General features: G+C 37.7%; 2 protein-coding genes across 2 annotated transcripts; both read right to left on the bottom strand.

Moving 5' to 3' along the window:
• Window positions 1–1,334: 1,334 nt before the first annotated feature.
• Window positions 1,335–10,053, bottom strand: LOC113121744 (ADP-ribosyl cyclase/cyclic ADP-ribose hydrolase 1-like). The gene is made up of 8 exons (XM_026292479.1): window positions 9,792–10,053; window positions 8,483–8,612; window positions 8,236–8,371; window positions 5,229–5,311; window positions 3,508–3,581; window positions 2,362–2,448; window positions 1,854–1,937; window positions 1,335–1,763 (listed from the first exon to the last, which is right to left on the bottom strand). Exons 1-8 carry the CDS (start codon window positions 9,971–9,973, stop codon window positions 1,706–1,708), a joined length of 834 nt encoding a protein of 277 aa, XP_026148264.1. The 5' UTR covers window positions 9,974–10,053; the 3' UTR covers window positions 1,335–1,705.
• A 2,240-nt stretch (window positions 10,054–12,293) lies between these two features.
• Window positions 12,294–15,787, bottom strand: LOC113121779 (ADP-ribosyl cyclase/cyclic ADP-ribose hydrolase 1-like). Its single transcript, XM_026292569.1, has 10 exons — window positions 15,606–15,787; window positions 15,349–15,460; window positions 15,104–15,227; window positions 14,300–14,426; window positions 14,066–14,201; window positions 13,794–13,876; window positions 13,592–13,665; window positions 13,413–13,505; window positions 12,722–12,808; window positions 12,294–12,613 (listed from the first exon to the last, which is right to left on the bottom strand). The coding sequence occupies exons 2-10, from the start codon at window positions 15,407–15,409 to the stop codon at window positions 12,514–12,516; spliced, it is 885 nt and encodes a 294-aa protein (XP_026148354.1). The 5' UTR covers window positions 15,410–15,460; window positions 15,606–15,787; the 3' UTR covers window positions 12,294–12,513.
• Window positions 15,788–20,703: the final 4,916 nt, after the last annotated feature.

Raw genomic sequence — 20,703 nt, 5'->3', positions numbered from 1 at the left:
GCAAAAAATACAATCATCAACTAAGATACTAATCAAAGAAGATCTGTGACTGTGAAACGTGGACTTGGACAATAACACAATTGAGCGTATGCTCTTGATTGTCTGTTGGTCCTTCATATGCAGAAGACCAAAAGTTTCAAAAAAGATCACAGAATTATCAATATTAATGTTAAAATTACCAGGGTTATTTTTGTAAACTACAACATTTGCACTTTGATAGCCATAAAATGAAGATGATTTTACATTGTGTTAGTAGCACTTATGACATGGAGCTGGATTATTAATAGGAGTCACCCTTTTTCTTTCAGAATTACTCTCAGTCCTTTCCCTGTTGTGTGAGGATAAGTAATTTATCTGATGGTAATCCAGGGACTTTCAACAGTGGTGTAAATCTGTTCTCAAGTGATATACTTGGTTGCTAGGGAGGTTTTCTGCTAAATCCCCCTTGCAGCTGTCCACTGCTGTGTACAGCAGTGCAGTAATTTATTCTTCAAGTTAGTATCAAGTTCCACAGATGACTTTGTCTTTGCAGATTTATTCTTATGCTGCAGACTACTGTCGTTTCTTAGTAATCCTATTGGTAATAATTATCTGTGAGTTAGGATGATCTTGTCCACTGTTTTGCAACCCTGTTTCCACACAGTCTATTGTGGCCTTTTCTAATTCATTTATCTTAGTTTCAAGCATTGCATATAGAATGAGTGTATGTTCTTGTTAACTTGTCACATAGAGACAAACAACCTCACACACTCACACTCACTCCTATGGGCAATTTAGAGTCACCAATCAACCTGACATACATGTTTTTGGACTGTGGGAGGAAACCAGAGTACCTGGAGAAAACCCACACAAGCACAGGGAGAACATGCAGACTCCACACAGAAAGGCCCCTGATGGGTTTCTAACCAGGAACCTTCTTGCTGTGAGGCAAGAGTGTTAACAGCCAAGGCACCATGCTACCTTCTTATTGCCCCCCCTCTAGGAATGCAATATTGCCAGAGCATGTTCATGTGTTAGGCTTTGTGCAATGGCTTCCACAGGTTAACGGATTAACCATTATTGAGCAGTTTGATTTCAGGTGGCTTTATGGGTATTTATTTAGGCCTTTTATCTCTACTCATCCAGTGGGAATCTCAGTGTGGTGTGTTTAAGTGATGTCGAACTGATTTCGGCAGATCTTGCTGTGACTTCTCCCCAGGCAAAATCTACAAACTACAGACATAATATGATGGTATAGACGTTATTTTCAGCCATCATGTTCACCAGAGGTCACAGAAAAGAAACACTAGATTTTATGTTGGTGCACAAAGTCAATTTAAAACCCAGAAGACAAATTCCAAACCTTTAATTTATTATTTATTTTTATTTAAAGCTATTGAGTTGACTATACAGTAATTAGATAGAAACACTGGTATTTTACCAGACAGTGTATGACACTTTGTTACAGCTCATGTAGAGTTGATAAAAAGATCTCCCTTCACACACTGCGAGTCTTGTGGTTATATTATAAAACATTAATAATGACATTTGTGTAAGAAATATGTATTTTTGTCAAACTCGCCAACAAGTTTATGAAATAATGTAATCTGATTTACAAAGATATAACACACACACACACACACACACACAGACACAGACAAATATATATTTTTTAACATCTGTCTCAATGTTGTTGTGTCTTGTTTGACACCATGGTCTAAAATCTTCACCAACAGGCTCCACATGGTATATCTTCATTAGAGCTGCAGTCCTGTATCTGAGATCTGCAGTGAGAGTATAACAAGAGCTTTATCTACAGAGGCAAGACAGAAAAATACACGTAATCACCAACTGTACTTTGATTCTGTCCTTACTCAGTGACTTCCTTGCAGTTGTACTTAATTCCTTCATCCAGCGCTTTCTCTAGTTCTTTTAAAGATGCATTTGTACAGTTTGTCCTGAAGATGAAAACAGAACATTTAGGATAAAATCTTTGTATAAAGGCACCTTTAGACTGTGTAATATTACTGCATCCCACACTTTACCTGTACTAATAAAATCTTCAGCTCAGTCTTTGTCACACTGTGCAAAATCAGTTTGAGGCATATTATATTATGCAATGAATGTTTGGTGAATTGTAGATCATTAACCACCTTTTTTCTGTTGGTGATATCTGAGGTTTTACTGCTTACAATGGTCAACTTACATCTCAGCCAGCCCAAAACTGCACAATGTAAGGGTGTCTTAAGTCTGCCTTTGTGCAAATTTATGTGAACCAAAAATGAACCATGGCAATAGAATTAACCAGAATAATAATATATTTACCTCATGGGTAAATACAATTGTGTTGCATAGGTTTTGTGTATTAGGGTAGAATCTTACAACATGTTCTTCTGTGTGACCAAAACGACATTCAGGCTTCTCGTCCTTGTAGAGTTTAACCTTTTTACCTCGATGCTCCCAAAAATACTAAGAGCAAAAATAAAAGACCACCAATATTATTAAATCAACATCACTATAAATAAACATCAGTGAAGTTTTTGAGTAGAAGTTCATAGGTTGTGGCGTGTAAAAGAGGCCAATGAGCCTAAAGGTGCAAACAACAAAACATGAGAGGAGAGATGAAGAAAAAAAATGTACAGAATGTGATTTAATTTGATATAAAAAACTACAACTACCTTAACTCTTAACCATATAGTTATTTATACATTTCTTCAAAGTTTAATTATTGAACATCAAAACAACTGTCAAACCAACCACATGGAGCCACTAACATACTAGAACTAGTGCTGCCATCCTTTAATTTCAGTTTTTCTTGTTTCTATTCAGCAGTGCACTTCACTTTGTTCTAAATTGCTCCTAAAGTGCTGTGGTGATCTCAGAGATTTATTCTCCTCCTGCAGAGCACCTTTCTATTTCAGTAGAAATAAATCCCAGTGGAACTCACAGATGACAAGATTATTGTTGACTTCCAATTTTATAGAAAACCACTGATAAAATACTGACTATAATCCACAAGACAATTTTATAGGCTTGCAAAGAAACACAAATTTTTACTGTTGCCTAAATAGGCATCGTAAAGTGAGACATTAGAATACGGTGTGGGGACATATAAACAGAAAATGGCACATTAACAATAGACATTGTTATATAGAACAAACTACATTATTCATAAAACTGAGCACTTTTGGTATGACAACCTACAGTGGTCTGATTCCTGTGAAATTCAGTATCCGTATAGTCTTCCTTAGATAAGAAATATTATGCATAAGGTTTTATAAGATTATGGCTAAAACAATATAATTTTATATCATATAATATAATTTTCTGACATTTAAATAACTAAGCAATGCATGGAAATATAATGATAAAAATAAAAATTGTTATACATATTAGTGTTGTGTGTTGTTGGCTTCCTTGGCCTCTGGTTACTAGATTATAATGCAAACATGACACATGAATGAGATGTATATAAAGAGTTAGTGCATCGGTCAAAATGTTTGGAACATTAAGTGCAGAGAAACTTACCTTGCAGGATGGAAAGGTGTGGGGATGGACCCATTTAACATAGCTGTGACATTACCACAAGCCACATCTGCAAACTACAGACACAAAGAAAGATGATTCTTGTATTACCCTCTTTTTCATCTTGTTTAAACAAACTGGATTTTGAAGAAACTTGACGAAGCATGCAGTAGCTAGATATAAGCAACCTTATGCCTATGCTAACCTTGAACATCCTGTTCAAAATAAAACAAGCCATCATTTCAATTTCATTAAACATTTGCTTTTTGTAAATAAACGAAATAACAATCATGCAAAATTCAAAGTAATCAAATAAATTATACACTTGTTAATCAAACACACAGCACTTCACTGTGTTCAATATTGCTGTTCATTAAAGCAACAAAAAACTAAACTGATTAGAATGAGATGTCCCTTATTCACTCAACTCAAACAAGGAGCCAAGATACTCTCAGTGCAGCAAATCCAGCTCTTGGAACAGCTGCAACTCTTTATTTTGTACACGGCATTACTTTTTTTTTTTTGAGGTTAGAGGTCGAGAAACTGAATGAGAATATAGGTTATATCTTTTCTGTCAGACACGCTTACTATTCTTCATGTTTTTTCCCCTTCCCCCAGCTCACAGCTGTGCCTGATTTATCATCTCACCTTCCTTTCCTGCCAAGATGGTCAAGAAGTGCTATGTTTCACTTCTCCATCCCCCCTTTTCTGCCACAATTTACTGTTAGAGTTTTAGTTTGCTGGGTAACAAGTTTTATTACTTTTACTACATGCACATTTATGTTTCAGTGTATATGGGGTACAGTATATACTTGATTTACCAATTCAGTTTCCTGCTAATCTCAGGAGATAAGAAATAGGTTAGCAACACCACATTCCAAGCATAACAACCACCTAAGGCCTTTCCAAGCCACGTAACCTCTATGCTCTGACAGAGTGACTTCATGTCACAACTGTGTGCAGCATTCTTGGATAATACAATGTCAGTCAACATGAACTGATTTGCCACAGTAGTTCATTTGTTAAAAAAAATCATTCCTTTACTTAGAGATCCTACAGGACCATTAAGGAAAACCTTCAACAGCTGAACATCTTGTTTTCCACTATAGTTCCACTATATGTATTTTTTAAGGACTTTTAAAGCAACAACTTCAGTTCAGAATCAGTTGCATTTATACAGAAGTAGGAAAGGTCAGTATCTGTGAAACATCAGTTCACTACAGCTGCAGCATAGCAGAATCTTTTTACATGTATCTGTATTTCTGTGGAAGTTTTGACTTTTATTGTCAGTGTACAGCTAGTCTAACACCTCCTGTGCTCTTGTTTTACCATTTACTATTAAGACTTTGATAGCTTGTCTTGCTGTATTATTGAGGAATTGAATTTTTTCTAAAGTAATGTGAGGGTAGATTTGCCTTACAGTACATCAACTTTTAGGTGCTGTACTTTGCTGAAAACACTAGCAGCAGCAAATGTGAACAGGGCCCCTCTGAACGTGGGGGTTGTTGCTGCTTACTCAGGAGAGAGCTATGCAGTGAGACTCCCAGGACAAAGCTTCATTGATGAAAAACCAGGCAGAGTGACATTTTTCTTTTCTCCCTTCCATCTTAATCGCCTGTATACAGAAGGGATTTGTTACACCTTATTTTGACCACTATCTGATCCCAGAACTTTTTTTTTTTTTTTTTTGGTCAAAAACAAATGATGTCTTGATGATAACTTACAGCACTTGAGGCTGATTTCCAAAATGAGCGAACAGGGTTGTTCTCGCAGTAATTCCATTCTGGGCAGCCAGTAGTGAACGTATCTACAATACACACAGATAAAATATTTCAGTAGTGGCTTTTAATGAGCTGATGACATAAAACCGAAGCCCAAAGACACATTTCCACACTGTGGAATTAAACAAACCAAAAAGTAAAAGAAAAAAAGAAACCCACAATTAATGAAACACCGAGTTAAAATAGCTTAGTATTTTCAAAAAATAGGCCTGATTCTTGCCAGGAGATACCTGGGCAGATCTATAACACTAGCTTTAATTTAATTTAGAGTTGTACCTATGCTGAAAAAAGGGGTTTATGGGTAAACGTAGGTAGGTGCTGGTTGCAGACAGTCAAACGTGCACCCCTCCTAAATATAAAGTATGTGTTGTGGAGAGTTACGCGTCCTACACACTGATTGGTTGATCCGATATCCTGTTGGCAGCAGTAGTACTTTGTTGTTTGAGCATCCATGTGAACACAGCACATTGGAATCATGTGTCAGACTGTTTCTTGGGATGTTCCAGCCTTGTATTTTTCAAAATGCCAAACTAACCATTTGAAAGTAAGTCTCTGGAAACCTGCCTGTGTATACTCTATATGAAATAAAAAAAAAATCAGTCTATTAAAAGAGCTTACATCCCTTTTCTTTAGCCCAATGCACAGACCGCATATAAAGATTGATGATGCGTTGCCACATCTGGCCACTGTGCAGAAGTGAAACAAGAACATCACAAATACGAAATCTGCTATCTTGCTTTTGTGACACATGTTGCATTGTGCTATGTATTCACTTCAGTGTTTCCAACTGCTGCTCCCACTCACTCCATATACTTTACACTGGGATGATGCCATGAACAGAAAACTCAGTGTACTAGACTCTAGGAACGTTCCACCAACACTTCTGAGGACCTGTCGTTTCATGCATCTACACACCCTGACAAAAGGCAAAGGCCTCTAGATTACGCTTATTTTACCAAAATAAAATCTTATCATGCCGTGATTTTTAATTATTTAATTAGGACAGAAAGGTCAGACTTTGATTAGACAAAAGTCTTGTCACTTAACAGAAATAATGTACAGTACAGAACATAAAGTCATGGTGCAGTGGAAAAAGACTTAATATTGTGTATGACTCCCATGAGGACTGCATCCATACGCCTCGGCAATGACTCAAATAACTTATTAATAAAGTCATCTGGACTGGCAAAGAAAGCATTCTTGCAGGACTCCCAGAGTTCATCAAGATTCTTTGGTTTCATCTTCAATGCCTCCTCCTTCATCTTACCCCAGACATGCTCAATAATGTTCATGTCTGGTGACTGGGCTGGCCAATCCTGGAGCACCTTGACCTTCTTTGCTTTCAGGAATTTTGATGTGGAGGCTGAAGTATGAGAAGGAGCGCCATCCTGCTGAAGAATTTGCCCTCTCCTGTGGTTTGGAATGTAATGGGCAGCAAGAATGTCTTGATACCTCAGGCTGTTGATGTTGCCATCCACTCTGCAGATCTCTCGCATGCCCCCATACTGAATGTAACCCCAAACCATGATTTTTCCTCCACCGAACTTGACTGTTTTCTGTGTGAATCTTGGGTCCATGCGGGTTCCAATAGGTCTTCTGCAGTATTTGCGACGATTGGGATGCAGTTCAATAGATGATTCATCAGAAAAATCAATCTTCTGCCACTTTTCCACAGTCCATCCTTCCTGCAAGCTGTGGGCCTTGGCAAATGCAACACGATTTTTTAGTTGTCTTCTGTGCAATGCTGGTTTCTGAGCACCAATTTCCTCCACTGAGACCACTGTGTGAGAGAATTCGACAAACTGTTCTTGTAGATACAGGGGTTTCTGGTGACTAGTTGTTCTGTAGCTCTGCTGCAGTTGAAAAAGGGCTGGCCCTGGACTGCGGCACCAACAAACGGTCCTCTCAAACAGTTGTCTTACAGGGTCTGCCTGACCTGGGCCTCTCGACTTGACTTTTTGATACATTAAAGATGTCTGCCACCTGGTTTTCAGGCACTTGATGATCAGCACTTTGGTCTGTGATTGAATCTTTGGCAGGCTGTCAGGTCAGGATGCATTTCAAATGAAGATTGGGTGTGCTGGGGTTCTTCTTCTGGTTGAATCCTTTAAAGATGTGACAAGACTTTTGTCTAATCAAAGTCTGACCTTTCTGTCCTAATTAAATAATTAAAAATCACGGCATGATAAGATTTTATTTTGGTAAAATAAGCGTAATCTAAAATCTTATATGAAAGGCCTTTGCCTTTCATATAAGCCACTTCTGATTCAAAATGATCAACTCGAAGTCAAGTTATTATTTGTTGTTCCTACAACTTGGGTAGGCGACAAGACTTTTGTCAGGGTGTGTAGATGGTCTAATTGTGATCTGTGCAATGAGTTAGCGTTACGAACAGTTCTTCATTGGTCTTTCAGGTTTTCCCTGTATAAAGGTTTCTTCCTCTGAATTTCTCCCCCTATGTGCCTAGATTTTAATGTCCTTCCTTCTTCATTCCTCAGGCAGTTTGGGTGAGGCTGGGGACTGTTCCAAGGCTACACAGTCACTGTGATAGTAACTGTAACTATCATTTTGTAGCACATATAAATAGCATGGATGATCTTTTGTTTAAAAGCCAATAAACGAATTAGAATTGATCACTGGAGCATTGACGATTGGTTTTAGATAGACCTATATAGTTAAATGACTGCTGCTACATTTCTTTATCCATCCATCTTCTATACCCGCTTTTCCTGGCTCAGGGTCACGGGGATCTGCTGGAGCCTATCCCAGCTCTCTCTCGGGTGGAAGGCAGGGGTCCACCCTGGACAGGTCACCAGTCCATCACAGGACATTTCTTTATGTATCATTTATTGTTAAAGCTAGTTTGTCGTGTTTTGCAAAATAAATAAATAAATAAAACTGAACTGTGCATTACCCAAATTATTAATGTGTACTGTCTAAAGAGTCCTACCACTGCTGCCCTCCTTTCCACACCAGGTCAAAGAATCCAGCACTGATCCCAGTATTGTGTCCTCCAGTGTGAGGAAACAATCCCTCTTCTTAGTGAAATCGTGGACCACATCCTTTGTTTTGCTCCAGAACATCATCTAACAACAAAATACCATTGATATCACATTACTATCACAAATTATACAAATTATTCTTCTTTATGACAGACATCTGCTCAGACTAGAATAGAGGTGAAGATTTATATTTACTCTGTTGCATGCCGGTTTGAAGAGGCCCATGTTGGTCACGAGATGGTCGTAAGCTTCCATGGGAACATTACAGGCGTCCTGCCCGACATAGGCTTGTTCAAATGCAACCCATATGTTTTCACAGTCATAGCTGAAAAAAAAGAATTAAATTTAAATAAGTAAATCAGAATGACTCTTACGCTTAGTGTCAGTAATATGGATTAATCTCAGTGGTGACCTGTTAGAGGCAAAGACAAGAAAGGGGCACCTGATGTATATTAATGCGCCTTGATCATATTTTTACATGCAATTCACATCTCTAATAAAATACAGGGAATGGGTACATTTATTTATCAAACACACTTTTAGAACAAAACATAATCACGAAACCAATAACACTTTTTAAATCCATATCCAGGTGATAATTTATAACAGTATGAATCATATTATTGCCTAATGTTTGCATGTAACATACAACCTGGTTGCTCATAAGCTAATATGTGCACAAATACTTAGTCAGATAGGTGCAAAGGCTTGAATCCTTCCACACTGTATTTACAGACTCCTGTCAGGTGTTGACAATGTACGGGCTGCACTATTTCTTCCTCCTCTTATGGTGGCTGCTCCAGCAGACGGTGGCTGCCTATATGGCCTATGCCTATGTCATTTAGAAAATGTGTAACTGATATTATAAATTCACATAAGATTAACTAACTACTTGGAGAAGCAGGTATTATTATACCACTTCTGCTTTTTAATTTTATGTTTCATTGGTCCTTGCCAAGATTGTATAAGCACACATGCACACTATTACAACTTCCATCACCAAACTGCACTTTGGGCATTATGCAGTCTGATATTGATACAGTTCAGCTATAAGATGAACTGAAACTGTTTAAGGCGTTGGCTCAACTTCATGATCATTCTGGAGGCTGTAGTTTGTGGTGTTACTGAGCTGCGGTTAGAAATGAAGAAACGGTGTAAATTATAACACCTGTCAGGAACCTGCTATATCGCAACGCAGTTCAACAGTCAGGAGCGCAAACTCCAGCCTCCAAAAATGACTGTAAAGTTCAGTCAGCACCTTCCTGAATCACTGTCAGTAAAAAAAACACTGAACATTATCAGCAGGAAGCGAATGTTTATTGCAGTGTATTAGACTGTAGACTTTTTTAATTTTAACTACAGGTAGACTAAAGTGCAAAGTGCAGACGTCAAATGCAACACGTATGGAACATGTACAAAAACGCATGAATTATTCCCTCTCATTTATTCTGTATAGGCCTACACGATTTTCTGTGCAATACCATGTTAGAATAATAACGCTTACCCTTTGAACCGCTCACACCTCGCGATAAAAGTCGTTTTAAATGTGTTTGTTTTCTGCCGCAGCGTCAGTCCCAGCACTATGGCGAGGACAGCAATCACAAATAAGACGATGGCGACGCTCAAAAGGGCGCAGCGTTTCCTCCGTCTCCTAGAAGGAGACGCTCCGTGCTGCATTTGCTCCATATCTTAAAAATAAACACCTCTGCAGGACATCTGGCTGTAAGACAGTCTGATAACGTCGCTTACGCAGGGCGTCTATTTATTTATGGGGGTGGCGTAGTGCGGCCAGAGGATCACACAGGAGCCCTCATACATATGTGGGACTCAGGGGTCCATTAACATTACCAGTACAAAGAGAAGCTCCTATACGAAATTTAAATGTCAGAAAAATGAAGAAGGAGAAATATGTTCGTTACTGTTTACTGATTTATGTAATCTTATCTGCTCCGCAGCGCAAACATGTCACAACGTCAGAAATGAAAGTCAACACAGCTCAGAGATATTTGGCAATTAGGAAAATGCAACAGTGAAGCACTGATGACAAACTGCCATCAGCAATAGTCACTCAAACAACACTCCCAAAACCTCATATTGTGCCACAGTCCTGCACAGTTGAAAAAAAATCAAGAGGTTCATGTAAACAGAAAGAGTCACCACAGCATCAAGGCTGAAGTTGTTGGGCTCTGTGCTGCCCCCATGCACATAACATATATATTTATAAGAAATGGTGCATATATTAATTTTAAAAAAAGGGTGAATCAGAGGAATAAACATTGAATTCAGACATGGTGAATAAATGTCAATGTTTGTTTTATTCTCTGAGATTTGTGGAAAATAACAAACACATCTACAGTTATGGCCAATAAAGGTTATTTAACTTGTAATCCAGCCCTTGAAATGAAGTGGACATCTGTATAAGATGGACTATATCAGTGATTTTTATAAATAAGGTCAAATAAAAATAACACATCAGTAAATAAACAAAATATGAGCAGTTATCCATACAGAATAGTTGATCTACATTTAGTAAATCACAAAACCATAATAACAGTTGTTGAAAGAGGTGAAGTTAAAGTATTGATGTGTGGATTCTTTACATCTTAAGGATATTAAGAGTAGGATATTGAGTTGAATGCTGATTAAAAATCTCACTGAAAATCTACTGATAGGAAAGAAGAAATTAGTTGAATAGAAAAGTTGAAACTGATCAGGTATTGCAGTTCAAGGTTTCTATCGCACTGAACAGAGGCTTTAAGTTCAAGTTTAAAATGTACTGGAAACCTTTTACTGCTTTGTGCAAACCACACGAAGTAACACGAACATAGTTATATTTGGCTGAGCTTGCATGCACATTGTGAGCGGGTGTCAGGCTGCACATGGCATGTAGAAACTGTCATCCAGAAGGTCATAAGTGTAAAAACTAGTATGAACCAGTCCAAGATCCAGGGAAATAAAAGCAAAAGAGCCCAGAAAAACTTACAGGGAATAAAGCTAGAGTTAAACAAAGACCTAATTAGATCAACATAAGTTGATTTAACTAGTTCATCAGGGTTTCATGCAATTCTTAAAGGTTAGAAATCCCACTTTAGAATCTTAAAAAAGGGCTAGCTAATGTCAGGTTAACCTTTCCTGGCAAAAACTAAAAAGTAGATTATATAAAATAGGAGTTTTGAAAATTAGAGGAGTCGTGAGCTTGCAGAAGACTAGTTACCTCTCCCACCCCAACAAAGACTTTCCTCAGGAACCTAGTCGGTAGTTAACCACCGGACACGTTTAACACAGTCTACCTTAATTCTATGCTTGAGACAGTCCCAAAGGGGGATTATGTCAGAAGGAGACTTAAGCAAGAAAGTCAAAGCATGTGGCTCTTATGTTGTGTTGCATGTTGTTCTTTTGCTGTTTATTAGTGTGACCATCTGACTATGGTAGATGGAGATTCAACAGATTCATGCAAATTGCATTGATGCATAAAATACTAATCAGCTGCTGAAAGAGCTGTGGGCCATAAATAGATGGTCATGGAATATCCATTGATAGCGAGCAGGTTGAAAAATATCACAGACCTTTGACTGTTTGAATAAACAGGTTCTGCATCTCTGTGTTGCAGGATGTGTAATTATGAAGGGAAAAAAATAATTAGTAGCTGTTTATTGCTCTTATTATGTTACAGTAACTTCAAATCAAACTCAAAATCACACACTGCATTTCTGAATGGCTGTGGTAAAGTCTGAGGGTTTGTGTTGATGGAAACCAAACACACTGAAGACCAAAACGTTACTGATCCAGTTGTGAAATTAAACCAAACAGAAACAAGAATTAACTTGGACCAGATTATTCACAGTATAAAATTATATTTCAGTTCATTGCAACTTTTTCTGCTAACACACTGTGTTCAGGACCTTCTGTGACTGTTGGTCCAATAAAAACAGACAGCAGAACAAACAGGAGTGTCAGTTATGACAAGACAAAGCTGTTTATTAGTCCCATGGGTGATGATGTGCTGTTAGCCATTTATCCCCAGATTCCTCCAGCTCCTTGAAATGTTAGTTCTCCTTTGCTAAAACTAGCTCCACATTATGACTATTTCTTTATTATTAGTACCTAAAATGTATCTATTTAGAAATGATACTGTTGTGTTTAGTATCAGATGCTTTATTTACAATGTGGACTTACATTAAAACTTTGTTTAACATATCAAACTACATGGTAACTCCTCAGATGATTTACTTGGCTGTAGGAACTTCTCTGTGCAGAAAGCTGTTTGCACCTGTTTGGCAGAAGGACTGTTTGGGATCCTGAACACACTGAAGGATCCTCAGGGTCCTAAGGAGAAACAATTTCTGTTACTCCAGGCTGTGTTCACAGGAAGTTCATTACAAAGTCACAAACAACATCTGTATCAAATTTCACACTTTTAGAGATGGCACTTACTGGTCATTGTCTGTGCAGGTCCAGCGGAAACCTCTGGACTGGAGGATTTGGATCAGGTCTACAATGGATCCTCGACTACATGATTCTCTGTAGATAAGAATTGGTGAACAGTTTGAATACACTTTTTACACAAACATGGTGGCAAACACCCACTAGAAAGAATCACTATGCTAGGAGATGGTTGAGCCCACTGAATTCACTTGGAGACACCAAGGTAAAATTTAATTGTACATGTTTTTAGATTAAGATTTTAGGTTTTACCAGGGAAAAGACTGACTTCCTGTTTTGCAAATGCATGTCTAGATCACCACCAATACAGTAAAGCAGTGCACAGCTGCTATCCTGGGCTCTTGAATGGGTCTGTGTGGGGCTGCCTTGATTCACTGGTTGAGACAGTTCAAAAGGGGATTATGTAAGAAGGAGACTTAAGCAAGAAGCCTCATTTAAATTCAAAGCATGTGGCTCTTGGTTATGTTGCATGTTGTTCTTTGGCTGTTTATTAGAAGGACCATCTGCCTATGGTAGATGGACATTTGACAGATTCATGCAATTCCTGCCATTTGGATTCTTAATGAAAATATCAGAAGTGTTTTTTTTTTCTGTTGGACACAGGACATGATTTTTGGAGCAGACATAGATGCTGTAGCAGACAAAAAATGCAATTTAATTTCAGATGGACTGTTGTTCTTACATTTTTGGTCCCTCCAGATTGGTCACCACCTTAATGTTGACATAATCCAGTCTGTGTGGATTCAGGCTGTCCAGTTCAACACTTCCAAACATGCTGCAAGAATACAAAAAAAAACTTAAATGAATCCAGGCTCAGTGCTAATAAATAACAAAATGACTTCAATTAATTATCGTTTTTACCTTTTTCTGTTGAAGGCATTAACAATGGATCCATTCAGTAAAACAGTTATGTTCCCACATGCCATTTCTGCAAACTAACAAAATCATGAAGAAAGTCACATGGGGGTAATATGTCATTGCGGATTTAGTAACACTTTTTTGCATTTAAATGATAAACAGCGGTGTAGGTGAAATATTGCTACACTTTGGACATTGGACTCACATTCTGTGAGGCTTGCCTCCACAGGGAATACACTGGGTGATTTCTGCATGCTGACCACTCTGGGCATGAGCTAAAATCAAAACCTGTGTCAAATTCAAATGTGTGTTTACTTTGCTTTAACAGTGAATGAATGAACAGTAGGCAAAACAAGTGTAGATTCTTATAGGTTGATGCAAACTGTTTTACTTTAAGGTCAAAATCCATAGATGTTGGAAACCACTGAGTTACTGTTGGATCTGCCTTAGATATTATGTTTAAATTTTAAGAGCTACCAGAGTCTTCTTCCTGGCCACACCAGATAAGGTCATTGAACATGTAGCCAACCAGTGTGTCCTCTAGTGTCCAGAGGTGACGTACAACAGCTGCATAGCTGTGCATCAGTGTCCTGGTTTTACTCCAGAAGAGGAACTGAGGAGAATTAAGGGAAAAATAAAGCCAGAGTCAAACATTTTCCAATCACTTAGGAATTATCTTAAGATGAATACACATCCTGTCGTTTTGCTCACCCTGTCACAAGGCCAAGTTTGTGGCATCGCATAAAACATCTGATGATAATCCTCTACTGTAACATTACAAGAGTTCTGATGGACAACTGCCTCCTCAAACTGTCTCCAGATCTCCTCACAGTCATATCTGTATGTAAAAAAAAAAAAAAAATACACATAATGTAAATTCTGTTTTTAATGAATTGTTGACATTCAACTTCTGAGTGAGCTCCAACTCTTGGGTTTCAACACTTCAACAAGTAAAAAATATTTGCTTTACTAAATTTAAGGCCACATTGAAGTGAAAACAGTATGAAAACCTCATAAAATTGTTTGATTTTTTTAAAATTAATGTACATGGAAAGTTTGAACACTAATTCTACAAAATATACTTTGTGATAAACAAACTATACTGCAAATACACATAAAATAGTATATATAATCTCTCTTGAAATGCATATTAAGCAAATGCCACTGAACTTTACAGTTACAAATTAAGTTGTGCAAACTTAAGAAAAACCTTCACATATAATATATTGTCTTTTTCTACAAAGCAAATTAGCACCGCCTTGTTCCACAGTGGCTTATTTTCTCTTTTTCCACAAATGCCCATAAAAGAAAAAAAAATTCAAAATTAAATGAAACGTGGGCTTGCTGAAGTGAGCCAACATTTATCTGCATTCTGGCTTTGGGATGATATCAAGCATTTCACGTTTTTGAGGTTTAAGTAGTTGTCTGGTGTAAAAATTCTCTAATTTGCAAACTGAGTTCCAGTTTCAAAAATCTTTTGAAATGAGCATAAAACACAAAACTACAATCCATTACCTTAAGCTGGGGTTAACTAGGGTGATGTAGCTGTAACACCTCCCAACCACAATGTGTTTAATGTTTGGGGTTGTTCCAAGCTGTGCGCTCAGTTGACTGGGGCAGAACAGAAGCATAGTACACCCTGTGAAATATATTCAAGATAGAAAAAAAGATGATCAATGTCTTAATTTGGGCAGAGCGGTTCAAAAACAAAACAGAGATAAAGGAAAAAAAATGTGCAAATATCAGGAGGAAGTACTTACATATTTTCATGATGAGTATTACGGATTTTTTAGAGATTATGGTGGGATCCTGGACCATCATCTTGTCCCAGTTTTTATATTGTTTCTTTTTTTTTGTCCACAGTTATCAAACCTGAAAGTTTTTCAAACACCATAAGAAACAATGAAACAAACATTTCAACAAATACATTTCTGACATTACAGAGGTTTGCATATATAACAATCATGATAATAAACAGATACATAGATAATTTGTAAAATGTAGAAGTAAAACTCACCATTGTCCATGTAGAAGGTTAATTTGCAACAAATGGCTCCAAAATTGTGATGTTTAATGCTCTTTACCCAAAATGTGCCACATTGTGCAAAGTAATGTGTACCATCCACTAAGTTGACATGTTTTAGAGAGGATGGTCTTCATAGACCGACTAACAGAGCTCCTTACCAACCCACAGTGACATTAACGGACAGAGGAGATGTTTTCTCCAGCCTCCTGATGCAAAGAGTAGATCCACATGTCTCTCATTATGGTGTTATTAAGAATGTCCACACACAGAGTACACATTGTTCTTTGAAACATGGCGCTGTGGGTTGGTGGAAGAAATAAATGTTATTTATGTTACTGGGCACATTAAATTATGATATGAACTGAATTTACATGGCAAATCTGTGAACATTAGCTTTAAGTATTATGGTGAAGGTAACACGTTATTTTGTAGATTGAACAGAAAACTGTGACAGATATGGTTTAAACATCTCCTTACTATTTCAAACTATAGCTACTTTCATCAACTCTGTCTGATTTAGTGTAATTATAATGCTCTGGATGTCCATAAGGCAAAGCTAATGCTATGCAGAATGTCTATGAGCTGTGTACTGGTAGTTTTCCACTTGAGCAATATTTGCAAAACAATCTACTGTGTTTTCTGTCAAGTAGTAAATGTCATAAAATAAGATGGTTATGAACAAGGTAAACATTACACCTGCCAAACACCATCATACTTGCATTGTCATTGTAAATATTGACATGCAGACATAGTTCTGAGTGTCGTTCTCCTAAAGAAGGAAAAAAACCCTCATGTGTCAGGTGTTACACTTGTCTTGTTCTTGTTCCAGTTTATGGAGCAATCACACTTCATCACTAATGTTTAAGGTTTGGCACTGATTTCCTAATAGTTGCGGTTTATTGCCAAAACAGGGTGACAGAGTAAGTGATGACTATTAGTGGAGTGTATCTATGCATTTGACATTGTTGTCTTCTCTCTCACTGTTTCTTTTGTTAGGTACCATGAAAGACATCGCTTCCTAGCGTAACATTATGTTTCTTGTTTATTAATATACACTATATACTATACTCACAGATCCAAGAGAGACAGATGCTTAGGTTTAGGTTAGAAAAGGTAGATTTGATATATATCTGTTGCCAGACATCATTAATTGATTTAAGAACTAACAAAGTCTTTTTGCTCAATATAGTAAGTAAAACTTTTTTAAAAAGCGATAAATTGCTTGCTTTTCATGTCTTAAAGTAAATATATTTTTGGCTGGTAGTCACTCTGAACATTTCAGAGCTTGGGTAACTTCCATGCACTTGTAAGTAGAGTGTTACCTTTTAAGCTATTGCTGCAGTGTTTCTTCATACAAGTGAATTTTGACAGTATGTGTCTGTGAGCTATTACACAATCTCCAAAAATGACTGAACCTGCTTTATCACTTTATCCGATCCATCATCTTTGGACTGATGACTGCAGTTATGAGTGATGTCTTTATTCTTCACTATATGTGAAATAGTCAAAGGTCTTAAAAGTCACAATAGGACTGGAGAATATTGATTTCAGCAAACATGGCTGTGGCGCTGGTTTTTGATTAGTTTGATGTGACATTTAAAGTTAAGCTTCCATTTACAGTAGATGAGTTTGTTAATAAAGTTCCTCTAATAGAAAGATCTTGGTTCTGTTGCCAAACACATAGTCGCATACTGAACCTTATAAGATTTTATTATAGGAGATAACCTAAAAACCTATATAGCATAAATCAGTTTGTTTGTCAATAGAGCCTTTAAAAATGTGAGTGCTTAATTTAATCAGTGCTATTAAATCTGTCATTAAATCTGTCTTCAGCCTTGCTCAGCAGCCTTTCTTTGAGTTTATATTCATCTACTTAGCCTTAACGCATTTTCTGCCAATAAGCATCATCAGCCCTTCGGAGACACTCAATAATGTGCAGAATGCCAACAGTGCAATTACCTTAAAACACAAGAGCACAGTGTCATAAAGATTTAACCTCAAAATGCTTTCATTTCACAGAGAGATGACAGAAATCCAAAATCATCATTTTGTTAACCGGTTAGCTACCCCGCCCCTTTTTGCACACGGCCGAACAATTCATTCCCAAATTAAACCAGCTGTTGTCTTTACATTTTAAGGATTATATTGATGACCTTGGTGTCATTTAAAGGAAAAGCTTTCCAGTTTATTATTTCATGCTGTAAAATATGAAATATGACTACCTTCTCTGAACATGTCCAAACCATCTCAATCTGGCTTCCCTGGCTTTTTCTCCAAAACATCTAACATGAGCTGTCCCTCTGATGTCCTCATTCCTGATCCTATCCATCCTCGTCACTCCCAGAGAGAACCTCAACATCTTCAGCTCTGCTGCCTCCAGCTCTGCCTCCTGTCTTTTTCTCAGTGCCACTCTCTCTAAACCAGACAACATTGCTGCTCTCATCACTGTCTTGTCCACCTTTCCTTTCATTCTTGCTGACACTCTTTTGTCACACATCACACCTGACACTTTCCTCCACCTGTTCCAACCTGCTTGCACACGTCTCTTCACTTCTTTTCCACACTCTCCGTTGCTCTGGACTGTTGACCCTAGGTACTTAAAATCCTCCACCTTCTTCACCTCTACTCCCTGTAACCTCACCGTTCTACTTGAGTCCCTCTCATTTACACACATGTACTCTGTTTTACTACAGATAAGTTTCATTCCTTTCCTTTCTGAAGCAAACCTCCACCTCTCTAGATTTTCCTCCACCTGCTCACTGCTCTCACTACAGATGAAAATGTCATCTGCAAACATCATGGTCCATGGAGATTCCTGTCTAACCTCATCTGTCAGCCTGCCCATCACCACAGCAAACAAGGAGGGGCTCAAAGCTGATCCTTGGTGCAGTCCCACCTCCACCTTGAACTCCTCTGTCACCCCTACAGCACACCTCACCACTGTCTTACAGCTCTCATACATGTCCTGCACCACTCGAACATACTTCTCTGCCACTCCAGACTTCCTCATACAAAACCACAGTTCCTCTCTCAGCACCCTGTCATACACTTCTTCCAAATCTACAAAGACACAATGCAGCTCTTTCTGGTCTTCTCTGTACTTCTCCATCAGCATTCTCAAAGCAAATATTGCATCTGTGGTTCTCTTTCTTGGTATGAAACCATACTGCTGATCACAAATGCTCACTTCTGACCTCAGCCTAGCCTCCACTACTCTTTCCCATAACTTCATTGTGTGACTCATCAGCTTTATTCACAGAAGCTTGCTATGTCAATCTTTATTGAATAACGGGCGAAATCAACCATAAAACGAACCGGATTAAAACTTTTCATGAGGAGGACGATGGTTTTATGGATTTACTCAGGGATAATACGTCTTTTGGACTAAAAACATGGATGCACTATGTTCCCTGGATTCTAATGAAAAAAAAAAAGAAATATGCAATACTATATGTTTCAGTACATGTATGAACTAACATGACAGGAAAGGTAAGAACTAGCGTTTTCCCAATCTTTGTACTTTTGTTATAAATTAGGAAACTGTAGTCGCTGTGATAATTCAATTCTAAATTGCTTTATACCTTTTGAATCGTGAGACCTTCTCCTTTCATATGATATATAGTTTGTCTGACGATCTTGTCCAAGTAATACATCTGGAAATACAATTTTGGTCCCATGGCTGGGACAGCAGTGTCTCAGACAATCGCACATTATAAATTAGCATGTTAAGTTATATTGGATCATTTGGAACAGGTTGTGATTTAGATTTAAAGACTGCAGATTATGTTTGCCTTCTGCACTGTCCTCACAAGGCTGCTAACACACAGTATTTGAATTATCATGTCGAGCATTGATGCTGCCACCTTCTGGAGTGAAGAAGGCTTGTGTTCATTTTAGATACTCCTTATAGTTTTTTTTAGGCATATAGTTAATCTAATTGTGCCATAACTGTTTATTGGCTCATCTTAAAAGGCACTTCAAGTGACCGCAGGTTTACACAAAATAATTAAAGTTTTGATGTTATGATTTGTACTGAAGTCATTCATAAACCTTTTATTTTTAACATGTCTCCTAAATGTCAAAACCTGGAGAGAGGTGTTCTTAATATGGTATGAGATGTCAGGACAGACTGAGATATTTTTAGTCTGATCCAGAAAGAAGAAAAGGGAAAAGCTTAAAACCAACCTCAGTGTTTTTGTTCTTCTCATTCTATTAATTGTAATATACCTTTTTGGCTTGGTAGGCAACCCACTGTTTCCCCTGCCTCCCATTTTTAAATTATGGCTCCCTTATGTATACAGTTGATGTCTGGTGAGATGCATTTACATTTTAAACAGTGGTGGAAACAGTTACTCAGGTGCAGTAGGTCAAATCTAACTTTTATTGAAAGAAACATCAATATTATAACCATTCTATTTGCTTTTCTGTGAAGAATTTGTTGTGCAAATGAAAAGCTATTTAAATTTTTGCCTTAAAAAACAAAAAAATAAACAAAATTTACAAATACAAATACGAAAAGTGCAATTATCATGTTTATAACAATAAAATTAAATATTTTCAAAAGCAGTTTTAGCAAATACAAATGAATATTTTAACAGTTTCGGTGGCGAATCATCGTTCACATTGCCCATCATCTTGTTAGTTAACGTCGTGTGTTTTTATGTTCGCCCTAGTGAGATATTCTTCCACTGTTCAAACCTACACGCGTCTACTCACAGTGACAAGCGGTGAGAAATCACCATGGCAGTGGATTTGTTGTTGTACGTCTCTAAAATGAGTTCGGGGTACTCCGACACCAAAACAATAGTTCCGCCTGCTGCATGTTCTGACATCAAAGGAAAAAAACACCCAGTTGCGATCCCCCATCCACCCCATCCCCCGCGCGCCCCACAATTTGAGAAACACTGACCTATAGCAAAGTATTTTTGCACTGCAGAAGTGCTATTTTTACTTGAAACAAATATCTGAATGCTCCCTTCACCACTGTTTAGAAACCAACTATTTATATACTGTTTATAACACCCCCCCCCCCCCCCGCCGCCGCCGCGAATTTGTACCTATTTACAATTTTCACGTGTTTATTTTGCAG

Source organism: Mastacembelus armatus, chromosome 20, assembly GCF_900324485.2.
Source record: "Mastacembelus armatus chromosome 20, fMasArm1.2, whole genome shotgun sequence".
Taxonomy (NCBI): domain Eukaryota; kingdom Metazoa; phylum Chordata; class Actinopteri; order Synbranchiformes; family Mastacembelidae; genus Mastacembelus; species Mastacembelus armatus.
The sequence above is the reverse complement of the archived record's forward strand: the minus strand, read 5'-3'. Positions and strand labels throughout refer to the sequence as shown.

Coding starts and splice junctions, on each gene's coding strand:
- LOC113121744 (XM_026292479.1), bottom strand. CDS start 9,973: ATGGAGCAAATGCAGCACGGAGCGTCTCCTTCTAGGAGACGGAGGAAA. Junction 8,613..9,791: donor AGGTGTGAGCGGTTCAAAGG/GTAAGCGTTATT, acceptor CTTTTTTTTCAG/CTATGACTGTGAAAACATAT. Junction 3,582..5,228: donor GGAAATCAGCCTCAAGTGCT/GTAAGTTATCAT, acceptor TTGTGTCTGTAG/TTTGCAGATGTGGCTTGTGG.
- LOC113121779 (XM_026292569.1), bottom strand. CDS start 15,409: ATGATGGTCCAGGATCCCACCATAATCTCTAAAAAATCCGTAATACTC. Junction 14,427..15,103: donor CTAGTTAACCCCAGCTTAAG/GTAATGGATTGT, acceptor TTTTACATACAG/ATATGACTGTGAGGAGATCT. Junction 14,202..14,299: donor AAACTTGGCCTTGTGACAGG/GTGAGCAAAACG, acceptor AATTCTCCTCAG/TTCCTCTTCTGGAGTAAAAC.